The sequence below is a fragment of the Drosophila nasuta genome, chromosome 2L (genome assembly GCF_023558535.2).
Source record: "Drosophila nasuta strain 15112-1781.00 chromosome 2L, ASM2355853v1, whole genome shotgun sequence".
In the NCBI taxonomy this organism is placed as follows: domain Eukaryota; kingdom Metazoa; phylum Arthropoda; class Insecta; order Diptera; family Drosophilidae; genus Drosophila; species Drosophila nasuta.
Window position 1 is genome coordinate 17,917,739 of NC_083455.1, and position 17,613 is coordinate 17,935,351.

At 38.5% G+C, this 17,613-nt stretch overlaps 1 protein-coding gene across 1 annotated transcript; it reads right to left on the minus strand.

The window, feature by feature from the left end:
• Positions 1 to 9,857: 9,857 nt before the first annotated feature.
• LOC132794371 (cytochrome b5 domain-containing protein 1) lies at positions 9,858 to 10,745 on the minus strand. Its single transcript, XM_060804786.1, has 3 exons — positions 10,542 to 10,745; positions 10,125 to 10,490; positions 9,858 to 10,068 (listed from the first exon to the last, which is right to left on the minus strand). Exons 1-3 carry the CDS (start codon positions 10,680 to 10,682, stop codon positions 9,934 to 9,936), a joined length of 642 nt encoding a protein of 213 aa, XP_060660769.1. The 5' UTR covers positions 10,683 to 10,745; the 3' UTR covers positions 9,858 to 9,933.
• Positions 10,746 to 17,613: the final 6,868 nt, after the last annotated feature.

Sequence of the window (17,613 nt, forward strand, 5' to 3'; positions counted from 1 at the left end):
TATTCATTTGATATAAATGTAGCACAAGAATTAAGTTCTTAAGATATATATGATTTACACAAAATATATATAGAATGAGCTCGTATTTATCGCAACTTTTTCGTGGATCTTATAGAACGATTTAGAGACATTCGTCAGTTAATCTTCATTTTAAATCTTTTTCCATTTAAAAGTCGTGCATTATCTTAGATTCTTATAGCATTCTTGTTTTATTATTCCTTCGTTTACTTTACAAATCGCAAGCCAGTTGATGACGAATATTTCCTATTTGCGAGAATACTATATGCTAACTGTAATTATCCATCATTTATCATCCAGTTGATCCAGTTTGATCAGTTTGCTCTCCTCAACCATTTGGCATCTCTAAAGCGTCAACAGAAAGCACAATCGCTGTGTGAGGTGTGGCAACTAATCAACAATCGCTGATCACTGCCAATTGTGCTGCAGCTCATCATAACTTGCAGTTGCAGTTGTAGTTGAAGTTGTAGTTGGAGTTGGAGTTGCAGTCGCATCTTCCTTGAGCTGCAGTTGATGATAAACTACATTAATGCCCCTTAAGTATGACCATGTTTGTTGGCTACCAAATACGTGACAAGGGCTACCGACTAGTCTAGCTGCAGCCACTCCCCCGTCTCCTGTTCTTGCCACTGCCACTGCCACTTGCAACCAGCAGCTGCTGCATGTAATTGCTGTTGCTCACACTGCCATTTACCACTCAAAGTTGCCTTTTTGCAGCTAGCAAATGATCAACAGTAGCTGCAGCGAAAAACTTGCGTTGCAACTTGCAGTTACTCTTGTTGTTGCCAGTTTGTTCTGGCTGCTGCACTGGCTGCTGCTCAGCACTGCTTTGGTTTCTGTGCCAACAGATTCTAAAGGTCATTTGCTAATAGTTGCAGGGCTGTCTACCAGTTTGGCTGTCCCTCCGTCTGTCTGGACACGGCGACACTTCCGTTTCCACTTTGCGGTGGCCACTCGCCGCTAGCAGCAGATTCCAGATTCTGACAATCTGTCCCTAAAATTGTTGCTGCTTCTTATGTTGAAACTCGATAGGCTGCCCAACAGGATGGGTTGTTGGCTTGATGTGACAAGCTTCGACGGAAGTCAAATGCTTTCAGCATTTTTTTCATAATTGCCGACGTATCATAAAAATAATTCCAAAAAATATTAAACTTTATACCCGTGAGTTAAAGCTCTTAATGTGGGCAACAAGGTGCGACTGCTGAGATTGTTGCCCAAAAAAACTAAAGTTGGCCAAAAGCGACAGGTTGATGTTGTCTATTGATTGTGGTCGCACCTAGTTCTATTGCCACATTTGGTTGCAACCATTGGTCTGACATTTGTTTGCAGACTCTTTGCTTTAACAAATTAGTTGCTCAACGGACAATTGCAGTCACTTCTTTAGAGTCTGAGGTTCTAGGCGATACGCTTGGTTGCATGCCACAAAGAGAGCAAGAGAGAGGGAGAGAGAGAGAAGTTAGCCAAGTGCGTCCACTGCTCAAGATATGGAAATAAAGCAAGCTGCGGCGGCCTGTGACACGTGTTGTTGCTGCTATTCCAGAGTTCAACTGAGTTCAGTCTATTAATCGATATACTGCTTAGTTATGCCAACTACGAAGAGTAGTTGCTTTGACTAGCCCTTGTTGACGCCCAGTTAAATGCAACATAATTTTTTATATGCCTGCATTTCTTTTGCCTTATTTTCGCAAAAAGACGCGACGCAAAGCGACGTTGGCTGCGTCTGCGCACGAACAACGCATTTTTGTGCTTGTCATGCCGGTAATGACTGCAACAACAAGAAGGCTAAGAACAACAACAACGACAACAACAACAAGTCGTAGCAAAACAAAACATGCTACAACATTGGAGCTAGGCTAACTGCCCCAACTGAGCCATGAAACTCAACCGTGCGCGTCCGTTTCCAAGTTCTACTTGCCGACTGCGACGCCGGCAGCGACGTCGACTGCGACTGCGACGGCTTTTCCTTATTGTAGTTTTTGTTATATTTTTCAAATTCTTGCGCGGCATTAAATGTAATGAAAAGCAGGCTCGATAAGTAAAAAGTATGCACGTGATAATTATAATGACTGCAAGACACGAAAGCTGAGTATACTTTGTATACATATAGGTATGTGTATGTGTGAGTTTGTATTGGTGGGTGGTGTTTATCTCTAAATTGGTTATTTGTTAATTTCACCTCATCACAAATTAATAATAATTCAGACGAAATTACAAGAGCTATTTGGGAAATAAGTTTGAGTTATTTTTTATATAATAACTAAACGACTTTTAAATAGTTAATAATGACCGCATAATTTGAGGCAACTTTCATTGCAAAATAAACTGTCAAAACTTAATGAACGACAACAACAATAATTATAATTCGTTACAACTATTTTTTGCGGAACATTTGCATTTCTAATTGACATGTCTTCGGGCTGATTCTCCCTCCCAAAAAGATCATTGATCATTTTATGATTTGATTGATTTGCAAAGGTGTTTCTTTCTTGAAATCAGCTTACAAATCAAATTACAACAGCTCATTGTATTTAATGGGCGAAACAGAGACAACAATTTACAATGTGTGCTTAATATTTCTTTCGATTTCTGTTGGTTACATAACTCAGTTGTTCCCACGCTGCTCTTAGAATTTATCACCTCACTATGAAGTCTGAAGTCTCCTAGTCTCCTATATATATATAATTGAAAGCGGCTACTGGTATTTTGATGTATAAACAAATATTTTTCCTAAGCTTCTGGCTTCTCTTTTCAAAGGGCCCGTTTCAAGAAGCAACAGAAAGACAAATCATCTGTCTTTAGGGTTGCGTTCTAACCAAAATGAATGTGTTTCTGCTGTTTCATCGTAATTATCAACTTGAAAAGGTGCTCGTTACACAGTAGCCCAACTCTTCAGCTGATCATGAAAGTGAAGAAAGCAGGGAAAGATATATGTATGTAGAGAAAGAGAAAAAGTGTTTGTTAATAAACGGGTTTCACTTTGAGTGTAGCTAGTTTTTGGCCTTGGTCAGGGATGTTCAATATATTCTATGTGTATTTACCAATAATATTTATTTCCTCAATATCCACTTTAAGCCCACATCGCATTAACAAACACGCCCCGATAATTTCAATACAATTTACATAGCAACTCCCTCAAGAGACACATAAAATTGAATGTCGAATCCTATTAAACCGCACTTGTCCGCGATAAATCAAATTCAATTTAATTTTTGGCAACACATTTCAACCCTCTGTTAATCCACTTTAAAAAACAGCGAGTTGCGGAGAATGAAATCAATTGAAGACCCGCAGCAAACTTTCACACAGCTCGGTATAAATCAATGGAACTTAAGCTTCAGCTCAATGAAATGTTAAATTGTCAAAGTCGCTCCCACGCTCGAGCTGGGACTGCAGAGGGGTGGGTGGAAGGGGCAGGAAGGGCAAGGCCAAGCTCTCGGGGGACACAGGAAGCCATAACGGTCAGTTATAAAAAAAAACGCAACGTGCCGAGTCTATTAAATAAGGACACAAATATGAGAAAAATGGGTTGAGTTGCATGTCACGTGTGCTTTTAATTGATTTCCTCATTTGCATGGGAAATTCTAGTGTAGAAGCTTTTCAGGGAAAAGGCTTGCCTGCAGCCCATTAATTAAGAAAACGCACCCAACAAATATTGTGTTAATATCCATAAATTCAGCTCTAACCTGAGCAAACTTTAACCCTTTACTCGACAGTTCGTCAGACTGTCTCTAAGTCTCTCTCTCTATGCAATTTGCATAGAATGTTTCTCAAAAAAGCAAAAGCAAAACCCGCCCCATTGTCTGCGACATTCCTTGGACGCGCTGAAGCGTAACCCAAGCTCAGGCCCAGTCGAGGAGACCAGCACTCAATGTAAATAAAAATGTATTTATTTTTATGTGTATTTGTATTCGTATTTGTATTTTATTTAGCTGCACGCGTTAATTTATGCCACACAGAGAACATCAGCGTCTTGCGTCTTTCGTCTTTCGTCTGACATTCTGCCCGTAAAACCACATCCGAAAATTATACAATAAAATGTAAAATAAACTCGTTGTTTGCTGCTGTTCGAAATTGTTATTGCTGGAAATTTATACAAACAGCTGCGCTAACCGCAACTCGACTGCAGCGCCAATCGAGGCCTCAATTCAATTCTTCAGTCTTCGGTCTCTTCTCTGGCTTGTCAAACTGCCAACCAATTTCTGACTCTGTCCATTCCCTCAAGCAGTCAATTCGACTGCCAATCAGACACTCCATCCAACACTCGCCCAAAAACGGAAGCAGTTAAGCTTTGAAAAATTTATGAAAATCGCTTTTGTTCCTTTTTCTTGGCACAAGTACATGCGAGTGTTTGTAGTGCTAAAGTTGCATATCAATTTTTGATGGCTTCTGATGAAACTTTTAATCGTCGAACACTTCATTTTCACACTCTTTTTTCTTCCATTTCTTTCATGTATCTTTTGAATAATTTATTCGATCGATGGGATTTTATGTTAAAGAATTACTGAAAGAGTATTTTAATATTGAGGATGCAAATATTTAGATTCTAAAGAAATCATTAAAGTTAAACAAATAGTTTTTTTTTAGTAGCAATTTATTTAACTCTTCATTTCAGGTTTATGAAGAAGGCACTTGAACAACGTGACTTTATTATAAAAAAGGTATGTATTTAATATCAAAATATTTAATAATTATTTTGTATATTTTTATCAAAGCTCAAAGCTATACTTTTTATACCCGCTACCCATAGGGTAGAAGGGTATTATAACTTTGTGCCGGCAGGAAATGTATGTAACAGGCAGAAGGAGGCATCTCCGACCCTATAAAGTATATATATTCTTGATCAGCTTCAACAGCCGAGACGATCTAGCCATGTCCGTCTGTCCGTCTGTGTGTCTGTCCGTCTGTGTGTCCGTCCGTCTGTCCGTATGAACACCTAGATCTCAGAGACTATAAGAGATAGAGCTATAATTTTTTTTCGACAACATTTGTTATGTTTGCACGCAGATCAAGTTTGTTTCAAATTTTTGCCACGCCCCCTTCCGCCCCCGCAAATAAAAAAAATCGAATAACAAGCGTAATTTTAAAGCTAGAGTTACGAATTTTGGTATATATAATAATTACTATAGTAGTTATGATTCCTAAAAATTTGGTTGCGATCAGATAAAAATTGTCGAAGTTATTAAAGAAATACTTTTGTATGGGCAAAAACGCCTACTTACTAGGGGTCTAATTTGCTTTGGCCGACAGTCTGGTATATTGTGCTGTCTATGGTATATTTTGAATGCGGTACTATATCGATATACCAAATATACCATTTGGTATATTTTTTTTTGGGTTTTAGTAGTATATTTGGTATATTTTGAGAAATATACCGCAAAATATATTGCTTTTATTCAAAATGGGTAGCGGGTATCTCACAGTCGAGTACACTCGACTGTAGCTTTCTTACTTGTTTAGTTAAGCAATAAGTTTTAATTCGTTTTTTTATATTTTCTAAAAAACTTTTAGTATTTTATAAATATTTTTTTAAGTGTTGTATTTTTATTTTTTTATAAGCAATATTTATTTTTATAAGCAATATTTAGCTTTCTTAACATTTACAATACATTGCTTTTTCAAATTTGATAATCCGAAAAAAAAAAATTTTCTTAGAAATTAGTATGGTATTTTTAATAAGTTTATTAATAACATTGTTTATATTCACAAAATAAAAATTTTGAAGAATTATTTGCAATACTTTTGAAAATTGAAAATAACATAAAAGTTGCTTAACAATTTATGCATTTAAGGAAAATTCTCATTTAATTTTGGAAATGTTTCTTAGAAACAAACTTGGTATTTTTGATGCATTCATTAAAAAAACAAAAATGGTTCAAAGTTGTTTGCGTATACAAAACATTCCCATTTTATATTAGAAATATTTCATAGAAATTTTTATAATTACATTTTTAATAAAATTTTATGTTTATGATAAATTTTTCATTTTATTTTAGAAATATTTCTAGGAATTTATTTTAGTATTTTTGTTCAACGTTTCCCATTTTATTTAGAAATATTTCCTAGAATAAACTGCTTCATCGTTTATTAATATTATTTGTTTATATTTCCAGGTGAATTCCCAGGCGTACTCCAAGATTAATGAAATAGATATCCCTATACGGAAGCTAAGGTCAGTAATAGAGCTATCTTTGATACTATATCCATGTTGTAGCGCATATTTGTAACTCAAACAAGCCGAAACACGCCCAAAACCCATTTGAACCCAAGAGGCACCTAGCAGCTGGGCTGGTCACTATGAAAACACTGAATTGAACACTTCCCATCACTTATTTAATATGCCAATGACAACGTTTATGCTCCTAACCGCACAAATATCCACATTGACGTTCAGCCACTCGTCAGTGGTCACCTAATATGGCCAGACATTCATGCAGTCAGGTAGTCCGTCCGTTTGTCCAATTGTCCGCAACTGCGGCTTGGGGCCAGTTGGGGTATTTTTTGTGGTGTGGCCACTTCCTAATTTGGTTCCGCTAGTTATTGTCGCATGCTGTTTATTTATTATTTAATTTGCCATGGCTCGTGTTGAATGCCAAATGCAAAGAATATTCCGCTTGTTTTGTATGCCAAATGCAAATGCCGGTGGAAGTTGTGGCATCACACTCCTCCGCCTCCGTCTTAACGTTTGGCTAAATAATGTTGTCAAAATTGAGTAAAAGAAATTGAAATTGACATGGATGACCATAACGGAAGCTTTGTGTCTATGGTGGCATGCCACAGCCTGCAAAATTTGGCATCAGACAAGTGGGAACGGCTTCCTTATGGCCAAGCGCCGTTGTCTTGACCTTCAAGCCAAATATTTGGTTGCTGCTTTCTATTTCAAAGCCAAAGCTTAGACTGCTCCCCTTCCCCGTTCTCTCTATTGTTAGCAGGAACAAGAGCATTGTTTATGCAGAGCTAAGCGCTAAATTAGTGCGCTTTAGTTGCTATAAATTCCCAGTGGTTGCGGGAAAATGGCAACTCGCAACTGGCTTCTGCCTTCAGCTTTTGCCCGCATACCAGAGACGCTCAGCTTCCGGGCCGAGAGGCTTTTCGCTTTGGGAAAGAATGTGACCGTCATAGAATTTATCTCAGCTTTTGCTACGCATAGCTCAGCCGGTGAGAATGGGTCATGGCTGCTAGATTATTGTTGTTGTTGTTGTTGTTGCTGTTGTTAGTCGCATTCCAAAGTATTACCAGCATTAGGTACTGGGTAAACATTGAAGTGGGTTAGTTGTGGGTGCCCAGCAGATCGCATAGCACCTCAGCGAATTCCCACTGCGGCATCAGAATCTAAGAAGAGCATCTTCAACATAACTAACATATATATTATTGCCAACAAATATGGCCCAGATTAATAGAGTTGTGAAATGGTTCTGGTCAAAGATGGGCCAGAGAATTTTAAATAGAAAAATTCAGAAAAATATATAGAAAATATGTATTTAAATAGAATATTGCACAAAGTTGTACATTTATTTATTTAATGAATGGCAAAAAGTACATAACAGATTTATATAAATAAAATAGCTGTCAATAGTTTACGTTATATATTAAACTTGGAATTATACATTTTCTTTTAAGAATTATTGAATTCATCAGTAATTCGATTTATACAAAACGTTCAAAATATTCAAAATTAAGTTTACTTCAATATATATCTTTTATAATATTTATAGCATTTTCGAGAGCCTTCTACTTTGTAAGTAATATTATTATTTATGTAGACAAGTTAAGCTGACTTATTTGTTATTGTAAATTGTTGCAATCAACTGTCGATAAAACAACATTAAAATTTAATCGAGTCTATAAAAATAACAACTTCATTAACTCTGAAATATTCGCTACTTACAAGTTTTAACATATGTTGGCTTTAATTGGCAACTACAATTTCGAGAAATATTCGATATCATTTGAATTTGCAGTAATAATCACATAAATAAATGTACAATATCCATTTAAGTACTTGAATACTGCATACTTACATTCCTAACTAGTTGTTTGTTTACCTTTTCAACATATTGAACTCAGTTTATTGCTCATTAAATGCGAGTATATAAAAATGCCTATAAATGTCACAAATGATTACTATATCTTGAGCAAGTGTGTGTGTGTCTTTAACTATGTGCTTGCAGGCATTGAACTCTATGATTGAATTTGAAATGGCGGGCACCAAACAAAAGACTTAGGCAACGAACTTGCTGCGCTAAGCGCATGCCAAAAAACTGGTTTTGCGCCCGGAGCCAAACGTAAACGCATTTTCGCTTGCTCGCACAGTGCAACGGTTGTTTAATATGTAGTATACACACATATAGTACTCCCCCAACTGCCGACAGCAACAACAGCGAAGCTCCCTTTGGGCGCACAAGTGAGTCGAGTGTTTTTTTTTATAGGCGCATTGGCTTTCAAGTGAAATGCGGCAATGCGAGTCTGTGTCTGTGCCTTCCTATTGCCTTTGCTACGCATTTGCTCCCTTTTTCCCATGGCGAGAACAGGCACAAACTTGTTCATCTCAAGTCGAGGCATGAGTCATATCTTTGGACCGGTGCCATTTGGTGCCAGGCACAAAGAAGCAGCTAAAGGAGAAGATTCTGCTGTTACTCGCTGTTCAATCGCTGAACAGGTACGCGCATGTATTTCACAAGTTTGTGCATGTCTTGCCTCACAGATCTTCAGCTGCTTCTGCTGTCTGCCGTTTTTGGGCCTTTGCCATGCCCTTTTTGTCTCCGTCGTCTGTGTTAATTTGTTGTTGCGTGGGAATGGCAATAGCTAAAGCTGTGGCTATAGTTAGATCAATGGCAAACATATCCTACACACAGATTAGTTGAAATATTTCACAACATTTCAAGTGTAAATTACGCTGGTATTTGGTGTTTAGCCAGCTTGTCACACGTCGCTTGTTTAATGTAAATTAAGAGCGCAGCTCCATTTATGGACGGAACTTGGACCGGACCCACAAGAGAAATACAACTAAAAAAAAAACTGGTTTACAATTAAACAAGAACAACAAAATGTGCTTTTATTTTTCAGATTTTGTTCAGTCGGGCTCTTATTAAAAAGAATGAGGCTGAAATTAATTATTTATGCGCTCAAGATAACCACTGCCACAATGGGCGGCTAGTCGACACGGCAAAAAGCTTTAGCTAGAGGAGCTGGGTAAGTACTTCACAAGAATCCATGCCATAACTTATAGCCAGCATACATACCCAGACGAAAGACTCAGGCCACAAACTTGGCATAGCTCACTCGACTCACTAAAAAAAGAACATTTTGTTCACAGTTCAGTTGGCACCCCGCTCGTCAGTAGGGAGAGAGCGAAAGAGAGCCATATGAGTCCGTGAGTCCGTTGAACGCGTGCCAGCGTCACCTAGCGAGGGGGGTTAGCCACTGGGCAGCTGCAGGCGCTGCCAGATCGTCATACACGAGTTAGCAAGCGGTTCTCCCCCTACAAAGCCCGCATAAATTATGCAAGCAACAGCAATAAGGCACCGCAATTTAGAATTTTAAATGCACTGCAAGAAATAGTTGAAATTTCATAAACTAAATTACAATTTGGTTGAACTCGTTTGTTGGAGTTGAAGTTGAAGTTGTAGCTGTGAGTGTAGCTGGCCCTGAAAAAGTCCGCTGCACTTTTGGGCTTGTTATTATTAGCGTCGCATGTCGACCATGACATTTGTTTAAAATGAAAAATAAATGCCCAGAGTCAGAGACCTCTCTCCAACTAACTAACATATATGCGTGCCATACCTATGGGCAACTGCCCCTACAAAAAGCGAATTTGATGCCTTTTAGAGCTAAACGCAGTGTAGCTTGAAATACGCTTTACTTGCAGACATGCACACAACAAATTTTCCAATAATAAAATAAAAAACCAAAAGCCAATCAAGCAATGGTCAAGTCATCGGTGTAGTACAGCCAAATCGAGGGTGGCGGCAACTCGACGTCGCTTTCCTCAGCATCTGTCAGTCCGTTCTCGTCCAGGTTGCCGTTCAGGTTCAAGACGCCGCAATACTTCGCCTGCCACATATAGAAGAGTTCAAAGAAAAGAACTAAAGCTAGACTAAAATATTTACCCCATTGGAGAACTTGCGCCATTCGTAGCTGCCAGCATGATGATTGTAGCGTGCTTTATACTTTTGCTGTATGTCATAGATGCTATCCTCATCGCACACATTCATAAACTGCACCTTTGCTGTCAGTGTGTTGATGATGCGCAGACGCCGTGTTCGCCGTGTGATCCTGCCAATGTGGTAGAAGTTATCCTGGCTCCACATGGCGTGCTTGGTGCGTGCAAAATCGCTGATGGCCACCTCGAGAATGGGCGGAAACAGCACTCGAGGATGCCCTGAACTAGGAGAGATCTCAGTGCGTGGTTCGCCATTCTCGTGAAACAAATGACTCAGATCCTTGCCAGCATGTGCCATCAGATAGTCCATGTTCTGTAGTAGAGATTAAGGGTTATATAGACTGAGATTATCTTCTCAACTTACACGATTCCAGTGATCAATTCGATCCTTGATCATAGGCGTCAGATCAAACACATTCTTGTGTATGACCACCCAGCAGTCATCCTTGCGATTGTGGGTGACAACCTCATCCATAAGAAAATACCGCATTCGTTTGTGAGACATTTTTTCTAGGTTTTCAATTCAAAATGTAATTTTATGCTTGACAAAACGTTGCCTACTATCAGACAGCAATTAATCCTCAAGTTCATCCGCATCGAAAGGAATTCTAATTTCTAATTTCATTAGGTAAGGCATCTGGTTTTTTCAGCTGCATAATTAGCCGCCAATTGTCAAGTCATCAGCGCCTCGCGCAGCCATCAATCCCTAGTTAAAAATAGAGAAGAAATAGATTAATGATTGCTTGCATTTTGGGTCTAACCAAAGACAGTTTTATTGATGAGCTCTCAAACGCTGAGATGGAAGTCTGTCCAAGATATTTCTTTCTAGTTCTGAGGTTTTGTAGTAGCTTTTAGAGTAACTTATGATAATGAAATATTTTCTAGGAATTTCATAAAGTTCATCTTATGAAAGAGCTTCTGGAACGTGTCGAAAACGTGGGAAAATCTGTGCACGCTTCAATTGCCTTTGGGCTTAGAGAACTTAAGAGTAGTTAGAGCTAGAACAGATGGTAATGCTCTAAGCCAAGGCAATCGTAATTCCCTTTAACTTTTGCCACATATGTTGGCAAAATTCTCTAGCTGTCATTCGCGTATTTATTTAACATATTTGCCTTACAACAACAGTTGGCGAGGATCTGCAACCCCTCAGTTCTATGTAATAGAAAAACCCCCCTCTAATTTCGTAGGCGTCGATTTCCAACAGTTGGCCAAAGGCAGTTGTATCATATCTCGTATCTCTATAGATCTGACATGAGTTTGCTCTCTTCTTTATGAATTATGCCACACTTTCCCAATTGTTTACGTAATAGCTTCGATGATCTAACATCGTTGTTTTGTTGCACCCTTCGCACGTCATATGCAACATGCTGCGTTATGAGTGACGATGAAAACGCTTGTTCTGTTTCTCTTTTATCTTCTTCGGGTTCCCTCCTCCTCCTCTTTGCCATGTGAGGCACGTCAGCTGCACTGCATTTAGCTACCCGATGAATTGCTGAAAGTGATCACACAGTCTGTGGGCTGCCACCCTGTGGTTACCTCTAATTGTTTGATTTAGAGCCACACACTCGAGGGTGTCGCATAGAAGCTAGATAAACAGTTCTGATATAGAGTTTACCTTTGGTGATGAAATCTTTGTTTAGTAGACAATGAATAAAAGGGTTATAAAAGAGTTTTAGCATAGCACACTCTTTGCTAAACTCAGCCTCCACTTGGGTTGAAGTAATTCGCAGAACTTAACTTATTTAATTGCTTTCGTTTTTTGTAATCTTATTATTACTTACATAATTGTTTGGCATTCATTCATTGTACTTAGCCTTCTTAGATTGTTTATTAGCGTCAGCTTATTAATTAAATAATAATATAATTATGATGTTATTTAAGTCCCACTATTTTGCTGTATTTTGATAAGTAATCTAGTTCCTATTATATTTTGTTTTAAGCTGTTTATTTATTTTTAATTTCTTTAAAGGCATTCTTAATTTACCTTTAATAACTAATATAAGTTGTATCGATTTTTTTTAAGTTATCTATATATATTTATTTTAGTAAGAAATTTCAATATCTTAGGGAATAGTTGTAGTCGAGCACTCCCAACTTCAACTCGTTCATTAGTTGTTCATTAGTCTTTTAACTAGTTTTTACGTTATGAAACTGGCGCCGCACTTTGTCTATGTGTCAAGGCAATGCAAAGTGGAGACAAGATCTTAAATCTCACAAGTCTCGAGTCTCTCAAATGTCTCTCGACTGGGGACGTCAACTCGTTTGGCCTACGCGTAGCTCTTTATGGCGATTGCAATGCAATTTTAATTATTGCAGAATACTGCAAAAAAATAAAATGCCACTAAAATTAAATATGTAATAAGTAGTAAATGAAAAAATGCAGCTGCTGTTTTTTTCTGCTGCATCCAATCGAATTGTAAAAAATTGTTTTGCTTTGCTTTTTTGTTTAATTTGTAAGCAGCAGTAATTGCTGTCGATTTGCGATTGTTGTTGTTGCTGATGCTGGGCACTCAAGTGCACATTTCCTGCCACTTACAACAAAGTGTATTTGCTGCTAGTTTTCATTATTATTATTAATGCTTAATGGGTTTCTGAAAAGCGCTGCCATTGTTCGATTTGTAACGGGAATGGGAACGAGAATGGGATTGAGAATGGGGACTCTGCCACAGCCCGGATCCCAATGTTTCGATCCTATCCACTCCCGTTGCGTGCTCGTTGCAAGTGGCTGCGTCTGCGCGTGACGCACGTGGTGCCTGCCCCTTGCCTGCTGTTTGGCGTAGGGGTTGCATTTGGAGTAGGGGGAAAGGTTCAGTTCAGTTTTTGGGGTTGCTTATGCAGCCAAGTGACCCGCAGCATTTGTTTTTTTGTGTGTGTATGCTCTGAGTGCATTTCATGTGCCTGCATTGTTCTTGAGTTGAGCCGCTTGTGCCTGCCACACGCAGCCAACGCCTTGACCCCGCAGCAGCAGCAACAACAACAACTACTGCGAGTGGCAGCTGCAAGCAACTCCTTGGCCATCGAGAGATCAACACACAATTTGGCGTGTCAAATGGCCAACCAGCTGTTGCCAGTAAATCAAAACACGCCGACGAGCAAACAAATTGAATTCTCGTCCATTGGAAAACTCTAGTCATTGTTTTTCCCTGACAGTTTTCTAGCAATGCCTCAAACATATGCCCAGCTTCACAGTTGAGCTCAGCAATTAGCAGACTCACACCCTCAGTAGCTAGGAGAAATCGTTGGCAGCAGCAGCCACAGCAATAAAAGGAAAAGTAGTGACAAGGAGTAGGAGGATAGCCCACAAGTGGTTACATTTCAACTAATAACCAAATGCAAATGAGCTGCAATGCGACGGATGTCAACGTTGGACTCCAAGCATGCCACAGTCGAGACTCAGTCAAACCCAACTGCAGCTGCCATTATTCTATGCGCTTTTTTAAGGGTTGACAATTTGCCATACCCGGCATTGGTTTGAAGGAGGGGTATGATGAAAGTATATGAAACAAGAAAAAGTATTTCCAAATACAAGGAATTATTCGCATTAAGAAGTTGACAAAATTAAACAAATATTTGTACTTCTAATTATACATTTTCTGAATTTATCTATCAATATACAAAATATTGCCTTTGTTAAAATTTGAGTTACTCGCAGTACATTGTTTGGTATACTTTACAATTAATATCGCACTGTTTTGCTTTTATTCAAAATATGTAGCTGGAAACTCATAGTTGAGCCCACCCGACTGTAGCTTTTTAATTTTTTTTGTTGGTTAGAATATCCTATTAAATATAATATCTTACCAGAAACTTTTAGCAAGTTAAGAGCACTGAAGACTAGACCTTTCATTATACATTTCATTATTATTGGAATTTGTATTGTAGTCTCTGCCTAGGGTATCACCGAGTCGATCAGTCTCCGCATTAATAACCTACAATGTTGCTTGTGTGATTAATAGTGTCGGTCTTGTCTGCTGGTTTGTCAGCTCATTTCGTTCTGCTGCTGACGCTGTGGTTTTGTGGTGAATGTAACAGTTGTTATCCTTTTCGTTTTCGGCAAGGATAACATATATTCGCAAGGCTAGTCGCCAAATAATTGCCAGTTGCATCCCCGTCAGCTGCCGCAATCACACGACGGCGTCGCAAGTTAAACAACACTCGAGAAAGCATCGCATCAAAATCAACTTAGTGAGCGACGCGTGTCGCACACTCAGACAGACAAAACCAATTAAAGCAAACATAAAGTGTGTGTAAATCCTTTTAGTGCGGCATCCTGTCTGCTCAACGAGCGAAACTATGCATATAGACACAAGCTGGCAACATGATCACCCTCAACCGGACACATTATCCTTTCGCTGCCTCTCTCCTTCCACTGCCCCGCCTCCGTTGTTTGTTGTGCTCTTTCGTTGTCGTTGCCATGGCAAAGCCAAATCCATCAGCCTCGTTGTCCGCGCATGCGCAACGCCAGCTGCCACTCGAAAGACCGACAGTGACCTCAAGACCCTAAACTCTATGACCCTAGCATTGGGTAGGGCGCTGACTTTTGTAATCCTGCGGAAGTTGTTCCTATCACGTGTATCCATTAGTTACATTTACTTACTTTTTCTCTGCTTACAATTTTCATAAAGCGGCCACAACAACAGAATGTGTCCCTCGGGTAGTTTTCTGAGGAAACATTTATAACATTTACATTTAAGATACATTTACCAGTAAAATAAAATGACAGCAATCTTTAGAATTTAAAGTTAAGTACTCTTAGCGGAACATTAAATACATTTTTAAATGTAAGAACGAAAATTTATTAGATAAAATTGAAAAATTAGATTTTTGTTTTGTATTAACTTGAATTTTTAAATAGGAATTACATTTTAAAAAGAATTAAATTAATCCAACTAGTTAACTTTTAAAAATGTAATTTTTTATTTGTTTATTATTTGCAATTACAATAATTACATTAATGCATTATTTAAATTATTCAGTTAAAGTAATTTATGCCTGTGGCATCTTAAGTGTTGGTAGATCTGTTACACACCTTTGGTTTTATGACCGAGTCAATTATGTTGGCCGACACCTTGCCACAAATGGCAGCAAATTGGGCTGGCAATGCAAATGTCAGTCAGTTATGTATCAAAAGCGGCTCCAAATTGCATTATTATTAGCAATAATTTAATGACCCTGCAGCAGCAGCATCTACAGCAGCAGTAGTCATTGTTGTGGCTGCCACAGTGAGGCATGCAACATGCAGTTAGATTAGTTTATTCACATTTTTCGCTTTAGCGTGTTGGAATGCACTTGGGGGCGGCCGAGACCCAACTTAACAGTTAGTCGCAGTCGCAGACAAATGGCGGCAAATTTTAACAAGCTGCTGCAGTCGTCAACAGCAACTACAATGATAACAACAGCAGTAACATCATCATCATCATGGGCAACAACATCATTATTTAGCTGCGGCATTGCGACATTGCAAGGTCGCTTCTCGTGCAGCTCCCCAAACTTCCTGCCTGTCATTCATTGCAGTTAATTGCTGGCATTGTTGTTGTTGCGGTTATCGTTGTTGTTGTTGTTGTTGCTGTGGCTGTTGCTGTCATTAAGCAAATTCCTTTTTGGCATCTTTTTCACATTGTCGTCGGCAAATTTCGCATATTTTAATATTATTTAAGCGCATCCGTCAGCTTCACCCTCAGTCTGTGTCTCATTTGATGCAACAACATCCACAAACAGCAACACCAATAAAAACTTGTCTTGCCTCGTCTGCACTTCTTATTTTGGGTAATTTAATTAAATTTCGCGCTCGCTTAGTTAATATGATTACCGTTACGAGCTGTTCCCAGTTGTCGCTTTGTTTTTATCGCCACAAGATTTGCTTATTGGCTTCGCTTTACGTATAACTTCTGCTTAAAATAATGAAATTCAACTTAAATTGCAATCTCGCTTCGTCGGCTTTTGTGGCTTTTGATGATCCAGTTGCCAGCAATTGCCTACTTTAATATTTTTTATTGATATTTATTGAATTGTCTTCGGCTAAAAACAAGTGTCGTTAAGCTTTTATTTATTTATTAAGATTACTTAAACCGAACTGTGTAATGAAGAGTTTTTGCCTACTCTCTTTTCAGCTGTTCTCTGTGAATGGAAAGAATGAAGACAATACCAAGGAATGTGCGAATCAAAGCTATCTATTAGAGTTAAACTCTCTTTTAAGATATTTTTATTTTGTAATAATTTGTACTATATTAATAATATATTGTGCAAGAAAAATTAATTTTTGTGATTTTCCATATTTTATGCGTGTCAAATAAATATTTAGAAACATTAATAAATGCCTCCGAAAAGCATGCAATACAATTGTTAACAAGCTGTAATAACATGAAAAATTTGAAATTGGCGCTCAAAAAATTTAAATTCTTATAGCATACTTTAAGGGTGCGCCAAGGGTTTTATTTTTTAAAACTAGCTATATCTCAGCCATATCCTGTCGCATTTTCAAAGGACACATATTGTTAAGATCGTAGGGATCAACTCTATCGATTGGCATCAAAAAAATATGGGGTCATCTAAGGATCGGACACTTGTAATTTTTTGGTCTGCGGCTCAAGAGGAAAAGGTAAAATTTGCAAATTACAGGATAACTCGAAAACCAACAGGACGATTTCAATGTCCTTTGGTAGGATGGTAGCTCCCATCAAATGAAATTGTTTAACACAGGACTCGCAAGGATCAGACAGGATACGGCCGAGATATACGCGATTTGTTGTATACATAAAAGTCCTTGTAACTCTGTTGTTTGCAGGACATTCGTCCTTGTGATGATGCCAAACGGTTTGTATTTGTAACAGCTTTCCTTATGCCAAAGGACATCACGATCGTCCTTCAAATGGCCGAGATAAAGGGGGTATTCGGATTTTTTGCCAAATTTTCTATGCTCACCCCTTGCAAAAATTTGAGGTCCTATTTTTTGCAAGATCGTTAAATTTCTCGAATCGCATTCGATAGTTCTGTTTAACCTGATTCCAAAAAGCCATGTCCTTGCTAAATCCTTAAGGATTTGGCCGAGTTATGGTTAACAAAAGAATTGCTTCTATAAATAAACATTCGGATTGTATTGCATACTTTTAGGTACACCCTGCAAAGGCGTTAGGCCAAATGAAAACAAGCTATATCTCAGCCATATCCTGTCGCATTTTCAAAGGACACATATTGCTAGGATCGTAGGGATCAAATCTATCGATTGGCATCAAAAAAATATGGGGTCATCTAAGGATCGGACACTTGTAATTTTTTGGTCTGCGGCTCAAGAGGAAAAGGTAAAATTTGCAAATTACAGGATAACTCGAAAACTAACGGGACGATTTGAATGTCCTTTGGCAGAATGATAGCTCTTGTCAAATGAAATTATTTGACACAGGAGTCGCAAGGATCAGACAGGATACGGCCGAGATATA